Raw genomic sequence first — 16,051 nt, 5'->3', positions numbered from 1 at the left:
TGGAGCAGCAGGGCTGCATTTGAGCCATGAGTTTAAGGCACAGTTTATTTCAGTGTGTGATTCTCAGGGATGCCAGCAGTGATTCCCACCAGGAAGAGCCCAGGGAAGAGGCAAACACTGGGAGCTACCAGGAGAAGCCTTGTTTGCCTTGCACCCACGCTCAGAGCTGGTGCTTTTAGTGCTGGATTCTCACAGCTTTTGCACAGCCTTGTGCCCTGCCTGCTGTGCATTACCCAGCCCTGACTTCCCCACTGTCTGTTTCCCAGCCCTGCAGACGGTGCCAGGATTTGCAGGTGTCCTGCAGCCCTTTCCTGAGTCCCCAGAGCTGGTGAGTTTCTTGTGCTGGGTGCCAAGGCCACATGGCACAGAGCAAACCCCTGTGTGCCCCTGGGAATAGCTGCCTTGTGCCTGCAAGTCCCGCACAGCAAACCTGGGAGTGCCCCATGGAGCAGAGCTGGGAGCATGGAGACACCTGGCTCCCCTCTGAACACCTGGGGAGAACATAAACTGTCCTTGTCAGACCCCAAATCTCCCATTTCACCAAGACAGGGCCTATTGGGCTCCTTCTGCTCTCTCTTTCTGCTGTTTCACAAGCAGGTACTGAAAAGTTGGAGGTCAGACCTAAGTTTTCAGCTGCCATAATTTTTGTCTGAATTTCTCAACATTAAACCTGTGACATCCTCTTATCCCACCCTGATTTCATCCTCTTTCCCTATCTGGAAATTTTATTTTATCAGTTCTTCTTTTTCACAGAATCATTGAGGTTGGAAAAGACCTCTAAGATCATCAAGTCCAAGCTGTGACCAATCCCCACCTTGTCCCCAGCCCAGAGCACTGAGTGTCACATCCAGGCCTTCCTTGGACACCTCCAGGGATGGGCACTCCAAACCTCCCTGGCCAGCCCCTGCCAAGGCCTGAGCACCCTTTCCATGGGGAAATTCCTCCTCATGGCCAACCTGAACCTCCCCTGGAGGAGCTTGAGGCCATTTCCACTTGTTCCCTGTGACCAGAGCCTGGCCCTCACCTGGCTACAGGTGTTTGTTTGTTTTGTTTCTATCCTTATTCCTATTTTTCCTCCCAAAACAGGATCCAGAGCTTGAACAGTGTCAGGGCACATCCACAGTATTTGTATTTAGCCACTAGGTGACACTACAAAACCCTTTATCCAAGAGGCTCCGGGATTTCCCAACAGGTACCACACCCTGGGTTATCAAGCCCTGCTTGATGAAGCAGGGCTAGGAAAAAACAAAACGGGATGGGGGTGTGGGAACGGAACTTTTTGGAATGAAATATTCAACATATAATACCCTTGAGTATGGGGAGTTCTTACAAGAGAAATTATCTTCAGGTCTGTCATTAGATCTGCAATTTCTATAACACACAAAGGAAATCTAAGCAGGGAATGCATTGACAGTCTGGAAACTGTGAATAAATAAGTAAAAGGTACAGTAATTTGAAGAGAATATTGTTTGAAGACTGTTTTTTCACTCAGAGAGGAAAAAAACCCCTCCCTACTGTGTGTGGTTTGGGTGCACCTTGAGGGAGAAGGTACCAGAGCACACATCTGCCCAGCCACCATCACCAGCAGCTTCCAGGATGTGGAGTTGGAGAAACTCAAATTAACAAAAGGGTGAAATTCCACTGGAATAGTGAAAATTCCTTAATCCCTGTTCCTACACTCATTCCACATTCATGTATCTTCAACTACAATCGTTTTAGGTGCATTCAGCTACACAAACTCAGGCCATGTGCCTTCCAAATGAGGGGGTCACTCTTAAGGCATTAACATTTATTAGTTTCACACCTTTTGTCACTCAGCTAAGTTTAAGACACCCAAATTCAAATCAAGTTTTCCACTTGGGAATTTATTGCACCTCAGGGAATGTATTTTCAACTCAAACCTTTTGCTTTCCCAACATTTTGTTGAGGACAAGCCATGATATCCTCCTTGGGGCGTTATAAAACACAAGCTGAACAAACCCCAGCACTAAAATACTTTTTTTGCCTTTAGCTCTGTTGTTTTTAAGTGGCATTACAAGAAAGGTGGTGGAACTGGCCTGGACAATGACAGTGCAGGTTGTCACATCAAGTTTTTACCTCCTTCTCATTATTTAAAGGATGATATTTCCATTTGCTGTGCTGCCAATTTAACCACATGGCATTTAAGTGCTGGGGCTTAAGAACATTATACACATTAAGATTTATAAATCCTTCGAATTGTAATTATGACTCCAAAGAAGTTTAAAAAAATGTCTGGCAAACTGTATTTAACTGGAACCTGAGAGTGCTTTTAAAGCTCATAAAACTTTCCTCATTTACTTTAAAAGATCCATTTCTCATCCTCATAACCTGAAAAGAAAATATACAGATCTTTCTGGTCTCCTAAATTTTCTTTGGCATCTAGAAATACAATATTTATAATATTATTTACAGCAGCTATGCAATTATAGCCCATTTACAGTGGCTCAGAGGTGGAAGGAATCAACACTAACACATCTCTCCAACTGATCCACAAAACCAGAGTGCTGGGAAAAGGAGTGAGTTCCTTACAATCCCAAATGATCATTTACTGCCTGAAAATTTGAGACCCAGGTAAAACTGACACAAAACTTCATTGTGTTCCTTTACATGTAACCATTTTACAATTTTTTGTTCTTTTACATGTAACCATTTTACAATTATTTTTCTATTTTTCCTAAATATATTATATCTTTTTCCTAAATATATTATATAATAATATATAATGTTTAATATATAATATATTTATTTTCCTAAATATATTATATTTTCCTAAATATATATATAATATATATTTGGTAAATATTTTATATTTTTCCTAAATATATATAATATATTTCCTAAATATATATTTCTAAATATATTATATTATATTCCTGGACTAAGATATCTGACTGAATGAAGGAAATACATTAATTTCAGTCCATTTCAATACTGTGCTGCTCTGTAATAGCCTCGGGCAGAGCGTGGTGCTGAATGAGAGAGAGGTCAGTGGAGAATTGCTCCCTTTTCACTTTGCTAATCACATCACTCTCGTTTTGTCACAGTTTTTCTGATGTGACAGCTTGGGGCCAAAACAGCTCCAGGAAAGCTGTGCTCTGCTAACACACCCAGAAAGGTGCAAACCAGTGGGAAACTGATTTGATGTGCAAGAAGGATAAATGGATCCCCCTCTTCCCTCCCTGCAGCCGTCTGTGACCCCAGGCTGGCCTGGGCCCCTGTGCCAGCTGTGTTCCAGTGGTGACTCTGTCCCCAGTGAGTCTTGGGAGGCCTCTGCAGGATTTGAAAATCCATCAAATTGCCAGTGATGGATTTATCACCACATTTATCAAGGCCTCTGAAAACACAGACAGTGAAGGGGTAGTAAGAGAGGCAATAAGGCAGCCCAGCATAACCAGTGGATTTCCAGGCATGGGTGTGTTGGAGGAGGCACCAGAAGGAAGAAACTTCTGGCAAATTCACTGCAATACAAGATATTGTCAAAGGCAACACCCCAGAATGCTGAGAGGGTTAAAGGCACAGCAGATATCAGGTTGTGCTTTGATATCCTGCACTCCAATTACAAGTGAGGGCAGAGGTGACTTTTCAAGAAACCACTCCCTTCCCAGATATGGGGCTACAAAATCCAGGATGATTACAAGAACTGTCAGCCTTGAGGTACTGCTGCAAAGGATAATAACAATTATACAGCTAATTAGGATAGTGCTGTTCAGGGCAAGGGTATCAGAGCACTCTGCTGGTCCATTACCTTTCCACCACACCCCTGGAGGAGATCAATAATTCAATATACCTAGGTATGAGAAGGAGAGGACATGGAGGTACCAGAGAATCCCAAAATCCTGATCTTCCTCTAAAACACAGCTGCACACTTATCCTGCAGCCTCAGGCAGTCAGGGGAAGCCAAACCTTACAGGTGCATCAAGGGACACACATGAGTTATACAGGCCTTGGGGGAAAAAGACCATACACAGGGTTTTATTGAGACAGGTAACAGGTCACTTCCTTCTTCACCACTTACTTCAGCAACAAAGAGCTGTGCAAAGGTTTGATTTTCCTCACTGCTGTTATTGCTAAAGCCTGGAGAGTATTCCATGTTTCTTATCCGAACTGTGCCACTAAGTTTCTGGAAGGCTGCAAGGTAAGAAAAATATAATAAATATATTAATATCTTATATAAATATAAAATATATATAGAGATTATAAATATATCAATTATATAAATATAATATGTACTTTATGGGCTGCAGCCCATGGACAGGTGGCCACATGAATCAACTTATAGCAGCAGAAGGCCAGCCCTCTGAAATGTAGTCCAAACCCCAAAATTCTAAAAATAAATCATCCAGCATCTTAGTCTGCGCTGCCTGAGCCCCAGATGGCTCTCAAGAAAGGCACTGACCTCCTGCAGGTCTCATATCTGCCAGCTCTGCCTGGGATCCTTCCTGATGTCTGGAATGCTGCTCTGTTCAGGCACTGGAACTGCTCTCCCAGGCTCAGCTGGATGTTCCACCAGTCCCTCCAGAGGGAAACCACTGGCAGCACCAAATCCTCCCTGCAGCCTCAGAGGAAGGCTGGGCTGCTGCCTGAGCTTACACAACTACACTCTGGACAGCTGTGGTGGGATGAGATGAATCCCAGCAGGGTTTGTACACTTCCCTCCTAGTTCACATCTGCTAAATGACATCAAGGCAGACTCAAACATTTTGAGTTTATTTCTTGATTTCTCTGTATTTCCCAGTGTCTCTGGGCTTGGCATTGTTACTACAGACACTGAAGTGATCAGAGAGCAGAGAAAGGGCTTCTCAAGGCATGGTTTGTGCCCTGGCATGCATTTAGTGATGACTGCAATCATCCAATGCTGTGACCATTGCCCGCAAATTGCCTTCACTCTGCCCCCAGCTCCTAACAAATCATCACTCCTGCCACAGCAAAACCTAATGTCTCACTGGTTTATATAAATACAAGATTGTCCTTCACCAAAAACCTCAAGAACTTTATCATCTGGCTAAGGATTCAGTTTAAAATTCTGAATCAAGTCACCAGTCTTTGCTTTCTGGTGTAGCAACCTGCTTTCCTCCCTGCACACACCCAACTGCACCTCCACAGGGGATCAGGCACCAGGTTCCAGCTCTGAGACTGTCTGACTCCTATATTCAGTTTTAATCTGCCATTTTAGCTGCTTTCTTTGAAACAGGAGGAATTATAAAGCTCTGCATAATATCTGTGGACCACTTTACACCCAAGTTCTACTCACATTGGGAAAATAATCACTTGAACCAGGACAGGTACTGGAGGAAAGGAAATAGTAATCAGGTAAAGCTTTACAGAGGAGGAGAGAAATGCCTGCCTGAACCTCCTGAGCCCACTGGAGGAGGGTTCCTTCATCCCAGCATAATCCTGATCCCAAAGGAATCCTCACCACTGAGAGTCAGATCAAAGGATTTGGGTTTGCTTTTTGCCATGGCTTGTCCTGTCATGTGAGCACAGGTATTTAGGGGATAAAACACATTCAGTTGTCTCAGGTGAGAGAGGAAAATGTTCTGAACAATTCTTAAATAATAATAAAAAAGTCCCCTGGTATTTAAAAGACCAGACTATGAAGAGTTGGCTGAGGTTGAGCCTCCAGGTCAGAGATGATGCCACAAGGAGGAGCTGCATATGAAACCTCACCAAACATGGGCTTTTGCCCTCTGTATTTCCTGCCCCAGGCTAGTGAGATGCCACTCTGGTGGCTCTTGCTCTTATTCCTTAGGCATAATCCCTCTACAAGCTTCTTTCCCAGCAAAAGCACTTGGCTAAATATTTGATTCATCAGGAATATAAAACAAGTTTTTATAAACTGAACTCCTTTTGTGTAGAATTCTTCAGTTTTTTTTTCCAGCTGGGAACAGCCTTTTTGTGGCTTTTTGTCAGTTAAAAATAGCTAATTTTATACTTAAAAAAAAATCTTTGTTTTCATTAAAAAAACAAATCAAAACTTCTTTTTTTAGGAGAAGAGAAGGCAGCAGCTGAGCAGGGCATTGGCACAGCTGGCCAAGGCAGGGCAGGATGACAGGAAAGGACACCTGGTGAGCAGGGCTGGGGGGACAAGAGAGGCTGGAGAAGCAGCAGAACTGGCTTTACATGGCTGAAAAAGGCATTTTCCAGGGAGAAAGGAATGAGGGAGCACCAGAAGTGGGGCAGGAACTGTGGAGACCACCAGGAACATGAGATCACAGGGGGAGAGGGAGATAAAAGAGCAGAGGAATGTGTGACTTGGGATCAGAGAGATGTAGAGGGCATGAGAGACAGAATAAAGACAAGCAGAAGCAAAACTGAAATAGCCAAACTAAATAGTGACACACTACAGAAAAAATATACATTTAGTGATGGGCAGAGACAGCAGCATTCCTACCCCAAACAGAACTGTAATTTCAACACCAAATCTGACTCTCTGAAATATGATTCAGCTCCAATCAACAGAAAAATCCCCTAATTAACTGCAATACATCTGCCCAAACCCAAACAGATGAAACCTTCAGCAGCCTTGTTGCTCTCAACTGCATCTCTTGAAGCAGTGTCTCGCAGGTTTCCAGGCAGCTCCTGCCTCACAGGGGATTTGTGGAGGACTCTGTCTAATCATCATCTGCTGAGAGCAATGGGAAGGCAGGTCCTTTTCCTCCCTGGCTCCCTAAATTAACTCCACAGACAGCTGCTGCTGCCATGTCCTGGTGCCAGAGGCTGCAGGAAAAACCAGGATGTGTGGCAAAAGGACAAGCAGCAAATGTTGCCATGAGCCACATTTCAGTGCACTCTTTTATTGTGCCTCCTCCTTTTGGAGTGAAGAAATGTAACATCAATAAAAGCAACTGCTAAATTGCCAGGAAGAGGAATTGCTTTCACAAGCTGATTTAGCAAAGAGAAAGTGCCAATTCCTGCAGAAAATATTATTGACATAGAAAAAAATTGCAGGCACCAAGACAATAACTTTGACATTGAAAAGATAGTTTTAGATGCCTTTTTCTGAACTCTGAGTGAGACTTGCTTCTCCCCCAGGTGAATTCCCATACGTGCAGACCCCATGGGACGTGCACTCACTGCGGTCCAGGCTGGGGGCTGGAGAGGTGCCTGGCCAAGGTGGTGTCCCCAGGGCTCCAGAGTGTCCCTCAGACCAAGAGCTGTTCTCCCTTCCCACCCCTCCATCTGCTCTGGGGGTGGCAATGCCAGCGTTCCTGGTGGCCAGCAGAGCTGTGTTGGGGCCACCTGGAGAGCTGCCCTGGGGCACTGTGTGAGTGCTGGTGGCAGCTGAGGCTGCTTGAGTTGGAAACAGCCCAAGTGAGCCGAGCTGCTCGTGCCTGGCTGTGCCCATGGGTGTGCTTGGGAGAGCAGCCCTGGCCATGGAGCTTTGCTGCAATGGGCTCATGGTATCTGTGCCCATGGCCAGTGCCCTGCTGACAGTGACCCCCACAGCCACGGGGCTGCTGTCCCTGCTGAAAGCCATCTCTAGAGCCAGATCTTTTTGCCAAGGCATTGGAGGAGCACTGGTGGGACTGTGGGACACTTGTTTGTCACCCAAGGCCAGCAGGGAGGAGTGTGGTGACGCCTGACACGGGGCCTGCAGCAGCCACTGCCCCCATGGCCAGTGCCCTGCTGACAGTGACCCCCACGGCCACGGGGCTGCTGTCCCTGCTGAAAGTCATTTGTGGGGACAGACCTTTTTGCCAAGGGGTTGGAGGAGCACTGGTGGGATCGTGGGAAGCTCGTTTGTCACCCAGGGCCAGCAGGGAGCAGTAGGTGGTGCGCCTGACGCGGGGCCTGCAGCAGCCACTGCCCCCATGGCCAGTGCCCTGCTGACAGTGACCCCCACTGCCATGGGGCTGCTGGCCCTGCTGAAAGCCATCTGTGGGGACTGACCTTTTTGCCAAGGGGTTGGAGGAGCACCGGTGGGATCGTGGGATGCTCGTTTGTCACTCAAGGCCAGCACAGCAGGGAGGAGTGTGGTGGCGCCAGACGCGGGGCCTGCAGCAGCCGCTGCCCCCATGGTGGCAGTGGGAGCAGGGCCTGAAGGGCTTCTGCCTTCTTCAGGAGCCATGTCCGTGCTGGTTTTTATTTCAGGAGCCACGGTTTTGGTGAGAGGATCCACAATCTCACCTGCAACACAGAAAACACACCCTGAAATGGGGCCTGACACTGGACGAGGAAGGCACCAGGGCCTGGCCTGAAAATGGCACCGAGGGCACTCAACCACCCATGGCTGCATTACAAAACCAGGTCTTGGATGGTCATGAACACAGTGTAGAACACGGGATTTTTGTGGGGTTGAATCTGGTTTGGGCTGACACAAAGAAGCAGATTTGGTTCCTGGGTCTCCTGTTCTGGTTGGCAAGGCTGTGGATCAATTTGGTGGAAGGAAATTAGCCACAGACACAGCAAAAGAGGGAAAGGTACTCCTTGCAGTTATCAAGCTTATCAAGGAGGATCTCAGAGAGATTTCACCTGAATTTGTTTATTGATTTATTTATTTATTTAAAGAATAATTTTATTCACACACACACGCACATATATATACCCCTTCAGCCACAGACTGCAAAGGTGCAATTATATAAACAGACACTATAAAAGCAGATGTAAAACCCCACAACTTATTCCCATGTTTCATGGCAAAAATAAAACCCTACATGCCAGCCTTTTTCTCACCCTCACAGTTCCTTCCAGGTCGGGATGGATTGGTATCCATGGTTGTCTTGCATCTGCACATGTAGGAACCCATCAAATTGATGCACTCTGCAAACACAGAGCAGTCATTCTCAGCTTGGGAAGCACATTCATCCCAGTCTGTGGGACCAAAACAAGAGAAAGGGTCAGAGAGCCTCCCTGCTGGCTGCATTAGGCTAGAAATAATCATTAAGTAGTCCTTTTTTAATTTACTTTTGTGGTCTTCCTTTTTCATCATTTACCTGTCAGCCAAGCTTTGAGTGATGCAGAACACTAACTGTTTTGTTATTCTCTTGTTCTTGTACTCTGAAAAGTATTTTCTCTGAGTAAAGACTTTTAAAATCATTGTTTTAAGAGGTAAACACATTAAAGAGAAAAAAAAAGCTGTAGGTTTGTACTACAATTATATCAAAATCACTCACTACACCAAGTTCTATATACAGCACCTCCAGATATATCAGGTAATGAATAGATCTGTTACCACTAGTTACCAGGAGATACAACATTAAATAGAGACTTAATCCAAATAATCTTCTGCTTCACATAAAAAGTAAATGCTAGTAACTCCCAGGGGAAGCACTGTTCTGTTCTTAACAGAGGAAGTGCTAAGGGCAACAAAATCTCTTTTTATACAATTTTTCTTCTGAAAAGTAATGCTGTAAAACTGTGACCCTCTTTCTGGTAGTGTCAGAAAAGACATCCTGATTCATCAATGCATGAAGATGCTCTAAGGGTGTTCCTTATGTCTGATTTCAGCTGCTCTGTATCAGTCAGAGTGGCTTTTTCATGTAGTTATAGACCTATTTTATTGCTGAGTCTCTTCTCTTTTGAGGGATTTATATCTGGAGTCTTGTGCTGCCATTCAGACCCTATTCCAGCAAATCTGCAAGGGCTGAGTTAGTCCTTTGGACAGGAATAATTCCAGTGAATTCCAGGTGAGCCCTCCCTGTGTGACAGCCTCCTGCACTCACCTTCTGCCTCAGGGCCCTGAAAGAGGGAGAGCAGCAAATGAGGCTAAAAACTGTGTGTTGGGACAAATAATTCTGATCAGAGGCTAGAAAATTGTTCTGAATAACAAATTAACAGAAGTGCTTGATCTGCAAACTTGCAGATTAATGATGGTGATTAATTCTCTGAAACAAAGGAATATCCCACTCCATGTGCATGCACATACACACACTCATCTTTCTGCTTGCTTTTCCTTCCTTTTAGCTAATATTTCAGTTCTTTTCACTTTTTTTTTTGTCATTGGGTAATTGCTGTATCCATGATAGTCTCCATTAGACAATTTCATGTGCCTATGGCCAGCAGTTGCCTATTATTCCAGCCTAAACCACTTAGAGGGAATGAAGAAGGGTGCAGGACTGACTGAACACAAGAGATGAAATCTCATTAATTCCTAACTGTGCTATGAAATAATTGTGACCCTCGGTGGCTTCCAACACCATCGGAGAGATGCTAATTGCCAAATCACTTACATTCACTGCCTCCATTGTCTCTGAGGGTTGCCTTTCTCCTCACTTAGCACGGCTTTTTAAGCAAATTCCTTCACCTCTGATGGCCACATTCAATCATGCATCGGGTAAAAGCGCTGCCACTGACTGGTGCATCACTTGTGCACATCGACACACACACACTGCCCTTTTTTCCTGTCCAAACCATCACATCTCAGCCAAAATCTGCTCTGAGCTCTCTTTCTGCACTCTTGGCACCTCTCTGGCCCTTCACATTTGGCACTTCCCTACACACAGCTCAACCAACAGTCCTAGTCCAAAAATTATTAAAATGCCATCTTTGTGTTCACTCTGATTACCTATTTTACACCTGTAAGGGGTACATGCAAAGGGTAAAAATCTGTGACATTCCTTGCCAAATGATGTTGCAGATGCTGAAGATTTATCTGATTTGATGGGGGAGATTCATGGGGGATAAACAAACCCAAAGAAATCCCTCTGGATTCAGGGAGTCCTGGAACTAAAACCAGTTGTTGGCTAAGGGATTATTTGTGGGAGGTGATGCCTTCTCCAGGAATTGGCTCCTGGATGGGACATTGTGCTAGAAGGGTCTTGGGCCTGATTCAGCACACATCCCTTTCTCTTCTCTCACCATGCCCCACAAAACAGATTTTATTGTCTTAATTCATCATGGCAATAAGTTTAATAATTAATGCATCTTCAAAGAGCTCTGGTCCACTCCCTTCAGTTGTGCTGTCCCTTCTGACTGCTCAGCCCTGCTTTTCACAGCTGAATGACTGTCAGTAAACCCAGCACAAAGTCAGGTGGTGGCCAGGCTGCAGGGAGGATCCAGGGGACAGGGTTTGGGTGGGCTTATTGCCAAAGGTCATGTCCTGGGGCTCTCCAGGGTCAGGAAGGAAAACATCCCCGTAGACAAATCCTTCCTTCCTGTGTTTCACTCCTTATTTTCCACTTAGGAAACTCATGTTGAAGAAACTCTTCTTTGGGTAGAGATAAGAAATCATCTTTGAAGATGCATTAATTATTAAACTTATTGCCATGATGAATAAAGACAATAAAATCTGTTTTGTGGGGCATGGTGAGAGAAGAGAAAGGGATGTGTGCTGAGTCAGGCCCAAGACCCTTCTAGCACAATGTCCCTGAGGAGGAGTGGAGGTGTTGGCTGTGCCCCTGGATAAGTGTGGTGCTGCTGGAAGCCACCTGGTTTTCTGCAGCTAAAGTGACAGTCCAGAGCCATCGCCTTCTTCTTCCTCAGCCTTTTGGTCCCAGGATCAATAACATTTACAAAGTATTTTGGCACACATCAGCCTCTTGCAATTCAGCTGCCACTGTGATATTTGTAGGCTTCAAGTGCAATTTGTCTCCTGGTTTTTTCCTGTCCTGTTCTCCTTAACCTGCATATGCAACTCCAGAGGGAGCTTTTCCTGCTCAAAAAGGCTCAACACACCAAGAGAGAAGAATAACCCATTTCTGTTGGCTTTGGCAACTTTCTGAACTCTGCTGTCTCTGCCAGCTGGGAAACTTGAGGACAGAACTCAGTTCTTTGAAGATAAAAGTGGTGATTACTGAAGATCAAACAAAGGCCTAACTTAACATAAATTCCATGCATGTTCCTTCAGTCCTATTCACAGGAAGGACATTTGGGAATTCCTCTGGCTGGGTTTCTAGAGGGAAGATGTTAGATTTCTTAAACCTTGGCCCAAATACAGTCCCCCGGTCTTGGAGCACAAAACTGTCTAGAGGGTGTGTGGATCTACAGGCTACAGATATTCCACAGTAATCCTGTCTGCCTTTCAGCTTGAGAAAGATACGGCAAAATTCCAGCTGGGGACAGAAAGGAGAGGGAGGAAAATGAATAGGGAAACCAAGGGCTCCACTTGGGTTAACCACAGTGAGGAGAAGCAGTGCCTGCAGGTACCTGGGGACAGCCAGTGGTCATTTGTCTGACCCTCCTGGGCTTTTGGATAGAACCCCTGGAAGAATTCTCACATCATGGTTTTCTCTTCAACAAACCACATCCTTTGTTTCTCTATTTTGAGAAGAATATTGGTGACACTGCACGTGATCAAAACACAAATGCTGCTTTCCTCTTTGAAAAAAAACAATAACAAAAATTACCTTCCACTGCAGTGTTTTGCTGATCCACCACAAGCACAGAGCCATTGTGCAGGTAGGAGAGCACTGGGGCAAATGTGGAGGCATCCACTGGAAACTCAGGATCCTGCACGGTAATTCTGAGCCTCACAATGATGCTTCCTGCTGCCAGGGATTCAATCTGCACTTTCAGCTTCCCAGATTTGTACAAGGCAGAAATGTTGGGTGGGAATGAATTTTCAAGCTGAGCAAAAGGAGACAAGCATTGATGATTAGGGAGCCAATAAGTACCTCTTTAAATATTTATATAAGCACAGCATAGAAGATGCTGGAAAAAGAAAAGTTCCAAAGTATTTCTGAAATCTTATTTTTCAGAGATTATTGTGGCACAAAGTAGTGTAACCCTGCTGGGAAGGACTTGAGTGTGGATGAGAGGCTGGACATGCCCTGGCTGTGTGCACTGGGAAACCCTCTGTTTGCTGGGCTTCACCAAAATCAGCAGGAGAAGGGGGAATTCTGCCCCTCTGCCCCTTTCAGGAGAGACCCCACCTGCAGAGCTGCATCCAGCCCTGGGGCCAGCACAGGAAGGACAAGGAGCTGCTGGAGCCAGTCCAGAGGAGGCAGCAGGATCAGAGCAGCTCTGCTGTCAGGAAATGCTGAGAGAATTGGGATTGTTCAGCCTGCAAAGCAGAAGGCTCTGGGGAGATTTAATTGTGACCTTCCAGTACCTGAAGGGAACTTACTGGAAAGATGAGGCAAGACTATTTACAAGGGCCTGGAGTGACAGGACAAGGGGGAATGACTTCAGACTGACAGAGAGTAGGATTAGATTAGATATTAGGAAAAACTTCTTTACTCTGAGGATGGTGAAGCCTGGACACAGGTTGCCCAGACAAGCTGGGGATGCTCCACCACTGGAAGGCCAGGTTGGACAGGGTTCTGAGCAACTTGTTCTCTGTCTATGACAGGGGTTTGGAACTGGATGATCTTCAAGGCCTCTTCCAAACCAAACCATTCTGTGATTACATAATTCTATGATACCTTTGAAAACTGTATCTGACCACTGGTGTTACAGACCAAGTTCCAAATTTTGGCTCAAGGGAGCAGAATTTCCCCTGGCCCCTTTTGCTTGCAGCAGAGCTGAACTGTCCTGGTAAATGCATGCAGCAGAGCCTTGATGTTATCTCTGCATGTCACATATACATTTTGTTTCATTTGCAAGTGTGACCATGGCTTCAGTTCCCAGGGAGCATTTGAAACTCACCAGTTCAAGTTCAGCCTGCAGCCCAGTCCAATAATAAAGAAACCTCAGGATGAGAGACAAGAATAATGGAGGTGGATAACTTCAAAAATGTGTTTGAGACAGCCCAGCTTCAAGGCAGCATCACAATTACATCATGGTTAATTACCAAACCAGCTGAACAAATGGCATTACTCTGAACACTGAAGCTGGCACACTGCTGTCAGTATTTGAGCTGTGCAGGAGCTGGCAGTTTCACCTTACATATCTAGAAGGCAGCTCCTTGCTTGAGCCTTTTGTTGCTGCATACACCTCAAAGTGTGTCTTTGAGCAGGAATCCAGAGCCATAAATCAGCACAGCTTTGTTCCCATTCAGCCAGAGCTTGCTCAAAAAGATCCCTACAAACAAAATGTGTAGCTGGTCTAAGCTCACATCAGGGTAGAAAGGCAAGAAAATGAGGAGAGAAGAAATGAGAGGGGGATGTTGTGCTCACAAACACCCAAGGAGGCAGAAGCAACACATGGGCAATGCTCCTTTTCCTTCCCATCCTGATGAAGCCAATCAGGTCTGCATTAATCCCAGAGAAGACTCAGTTACCAAAATCTTCCTACACAACAAAAGTGAATAATTTGCAACTGTGGGAAATAAAGCCATGTGAGGAGGTTCAACTTGCAATTTCTGTTGGGCAAATGCTTCTCTCTGCTGCCCTTGAATGTATAGCTCCGTTATTGTTTTGGGTTTTTCTCTTGCATCTAAATTCAAACACGATTACAATTCACCCTTTGCTTTGGGGAAGCCTTGTGTTGGGTGGAGATCCCAATTCCTCTGTATGGGCCCTGTTCTGTGCAGCAAAACTGTAGGAAACGTGCTCCATCTGAAACCTCTCCCTTTTTTGGGAAGCTCAGAGCTGCCACCAGACTTCATGACTCAGGTTTTGTTTCAGGCTGGTTACACCTGACTGTGGACAGTGGCCACATGTGTGCAGGCAAGGAGAGGAGAGCCTGATCCAGACACTTTCCCTGAAAGAAGAAAGACAGCAGGCAGAGAACTATTTATTTGAGAGGAGGAAGACATTTATTGAGCAGACTGTGCTGAAATGAATGCCAGGAATGCCATTTCAATAATCCATTTAAAAGCCTCAAGTTAATTTACTGTGAGTTTATTGCCAAATTAAAGATCCAAGGAAAGGAGCCCTTGTTGCATGCCTGCATTTATAATTCCTCCACTCTTCTGCAGAGGAAAATTCTCACTGGCTTCATTGCTAACAAGGCCAAGGCTTGATCTGTCTAGTCAGTTGAATTTTGTTGCAATTATAAAGAAAGGTCACAGGAAATTGTATGCTGATTTTTGAAGGACTATTTCATCCAGGCATAAAATCCTCTATTAGATTAAATAAATTTTACACTGAAAAAAACCCATATGTATTACCCAGAGATGTAGTCATTTTACCTCTGTAAGCAACAGTCTTGAAAATTCCTCATATGCTGAGCTGCTGGAATTATGGAAATCATCAGTGAAGTTGTAGTTGAGAATCCTCATAGTAACATCAAATAGCTTGGCCTCTGTAAAACACAACATTAAAACACACTGACAAAGTAGGAAAGGATTCAGCTAAAATTTATGTACCTGGACCAAAATCTCAGCTGATAGAAGAAAGGAGGGCAGGATTGAGAGATTTTAGTATTAAATTTAAAAAAATAAGGCAAATAGGCTCATACAAGCTTCTGATATATTGAGAAGATGCATTTATATTATGTCTAAAGAGATATTTTGGTGCCTGATTGCAACTGCATGAGAACTAGGTGTACACATACTTTATGTGTGGGTTTACACATCCCTGGCCTGGCCCTCCATAACTCCTGCCCTGAAGTCACACCCAGGGTTGAATTGCCTGTGGGCTCATCTCTGGCCCACCAGTCACAGTTTTTATTTAATTTCTTTCTTTATTTTCCTGATCTTGGCAGTAGGGATAGTAAATATATTCTCAAACTGAAAATACAACAGAAAGCTGTGCATGTCCCTGGTGTGTGTGGTGAGCCCTGACAGATACTGTACAGAGCACAGGAGCCAAAAACCAAGAGCCAAGGAATCTCTAACTGCTCTGTCCTGTATAAACACTCCCAGGCTGTTACTCCTTGGACTGATCCTTGGAAAAATTTTCTTTTTCTCAAAGGCTGCAACTTCATACTCTGAAGTTCAGCCCACTGTTTTCATAACCACTAGACCTCCTACTTTCCCTCCACAAAGAGAGTAATTTCCTTCTGACCCAAACTGAAGTCATCCCTCATCTCATCAAAGGCAAGGCTCCTAGGGATAAACATGAACAGCAGCATTCCTGCTGTGGTCACTAATAAAGAGTTCACTGCCTGCTCTTTGAAAAAGAGGGGAGAGATTTATTTCTTTATTTGCATGGAGGCTTAGGAAATAATTTAAGACTAGAGAAAAAGCAAAATTATGTTTGATCAACACACTAGGGCCTCAGGAAGCTCCCACCACCAGTTAATTGAACAGAACTGGGCAGGTAGTCTG

The 16,051-nt window shown here is 44.8% G+C and overlaps 1 protein-coding gene across 1 annotated transcript in view; it reads right to left on the bottom strand.

The window, feature by feature from the left end:
- UMODL1 (uromodulin like 1) overlaps positions 1 to 16,051 on the bottom strand; it is a 73,819-nt gene that overhangs the window by 13,786 nt on the left and 43,982 nt on the right. Inside the window, 5 exon segments of the mRNA XM_054518212.1 lie at positions 4,037 to 4,149; positions 7,912 to 8,148; positions 8,695 to 8,832; positions 12,306 to 12,525; positions 14,972 to 15,084. Coding sequence (XP_054374187.1) covers positions 4,037 to 4,149; positions 7,912 to 8,148; positions 8,695 to 8,832; positions 12,306 to 12,525; positions 14,972 to 15,084 — 821 coding nt within the window.

This window comes from Molothrus ater, chromosome 2, assembly GCF_012460135.2.
Source record: "Molothrus ater isolate BHLD 08-10-18 breed brown headed cowbird chromosome 2, BPBGC_Mater_1.1, whole genome shotgun sequence".
In the NCBI taxonomy this organism is placed as follows: domain Eukaryota; kingdom Metazoa; phylum Chordata; class Aves; order Passeriformes; family Icteridae; genus Molothrus; species Molothrus ater.
Note: the sequence above shows the minus strand (reverse complement) of the source record. Positions and strands in the feature narration are given on the sequence as shown.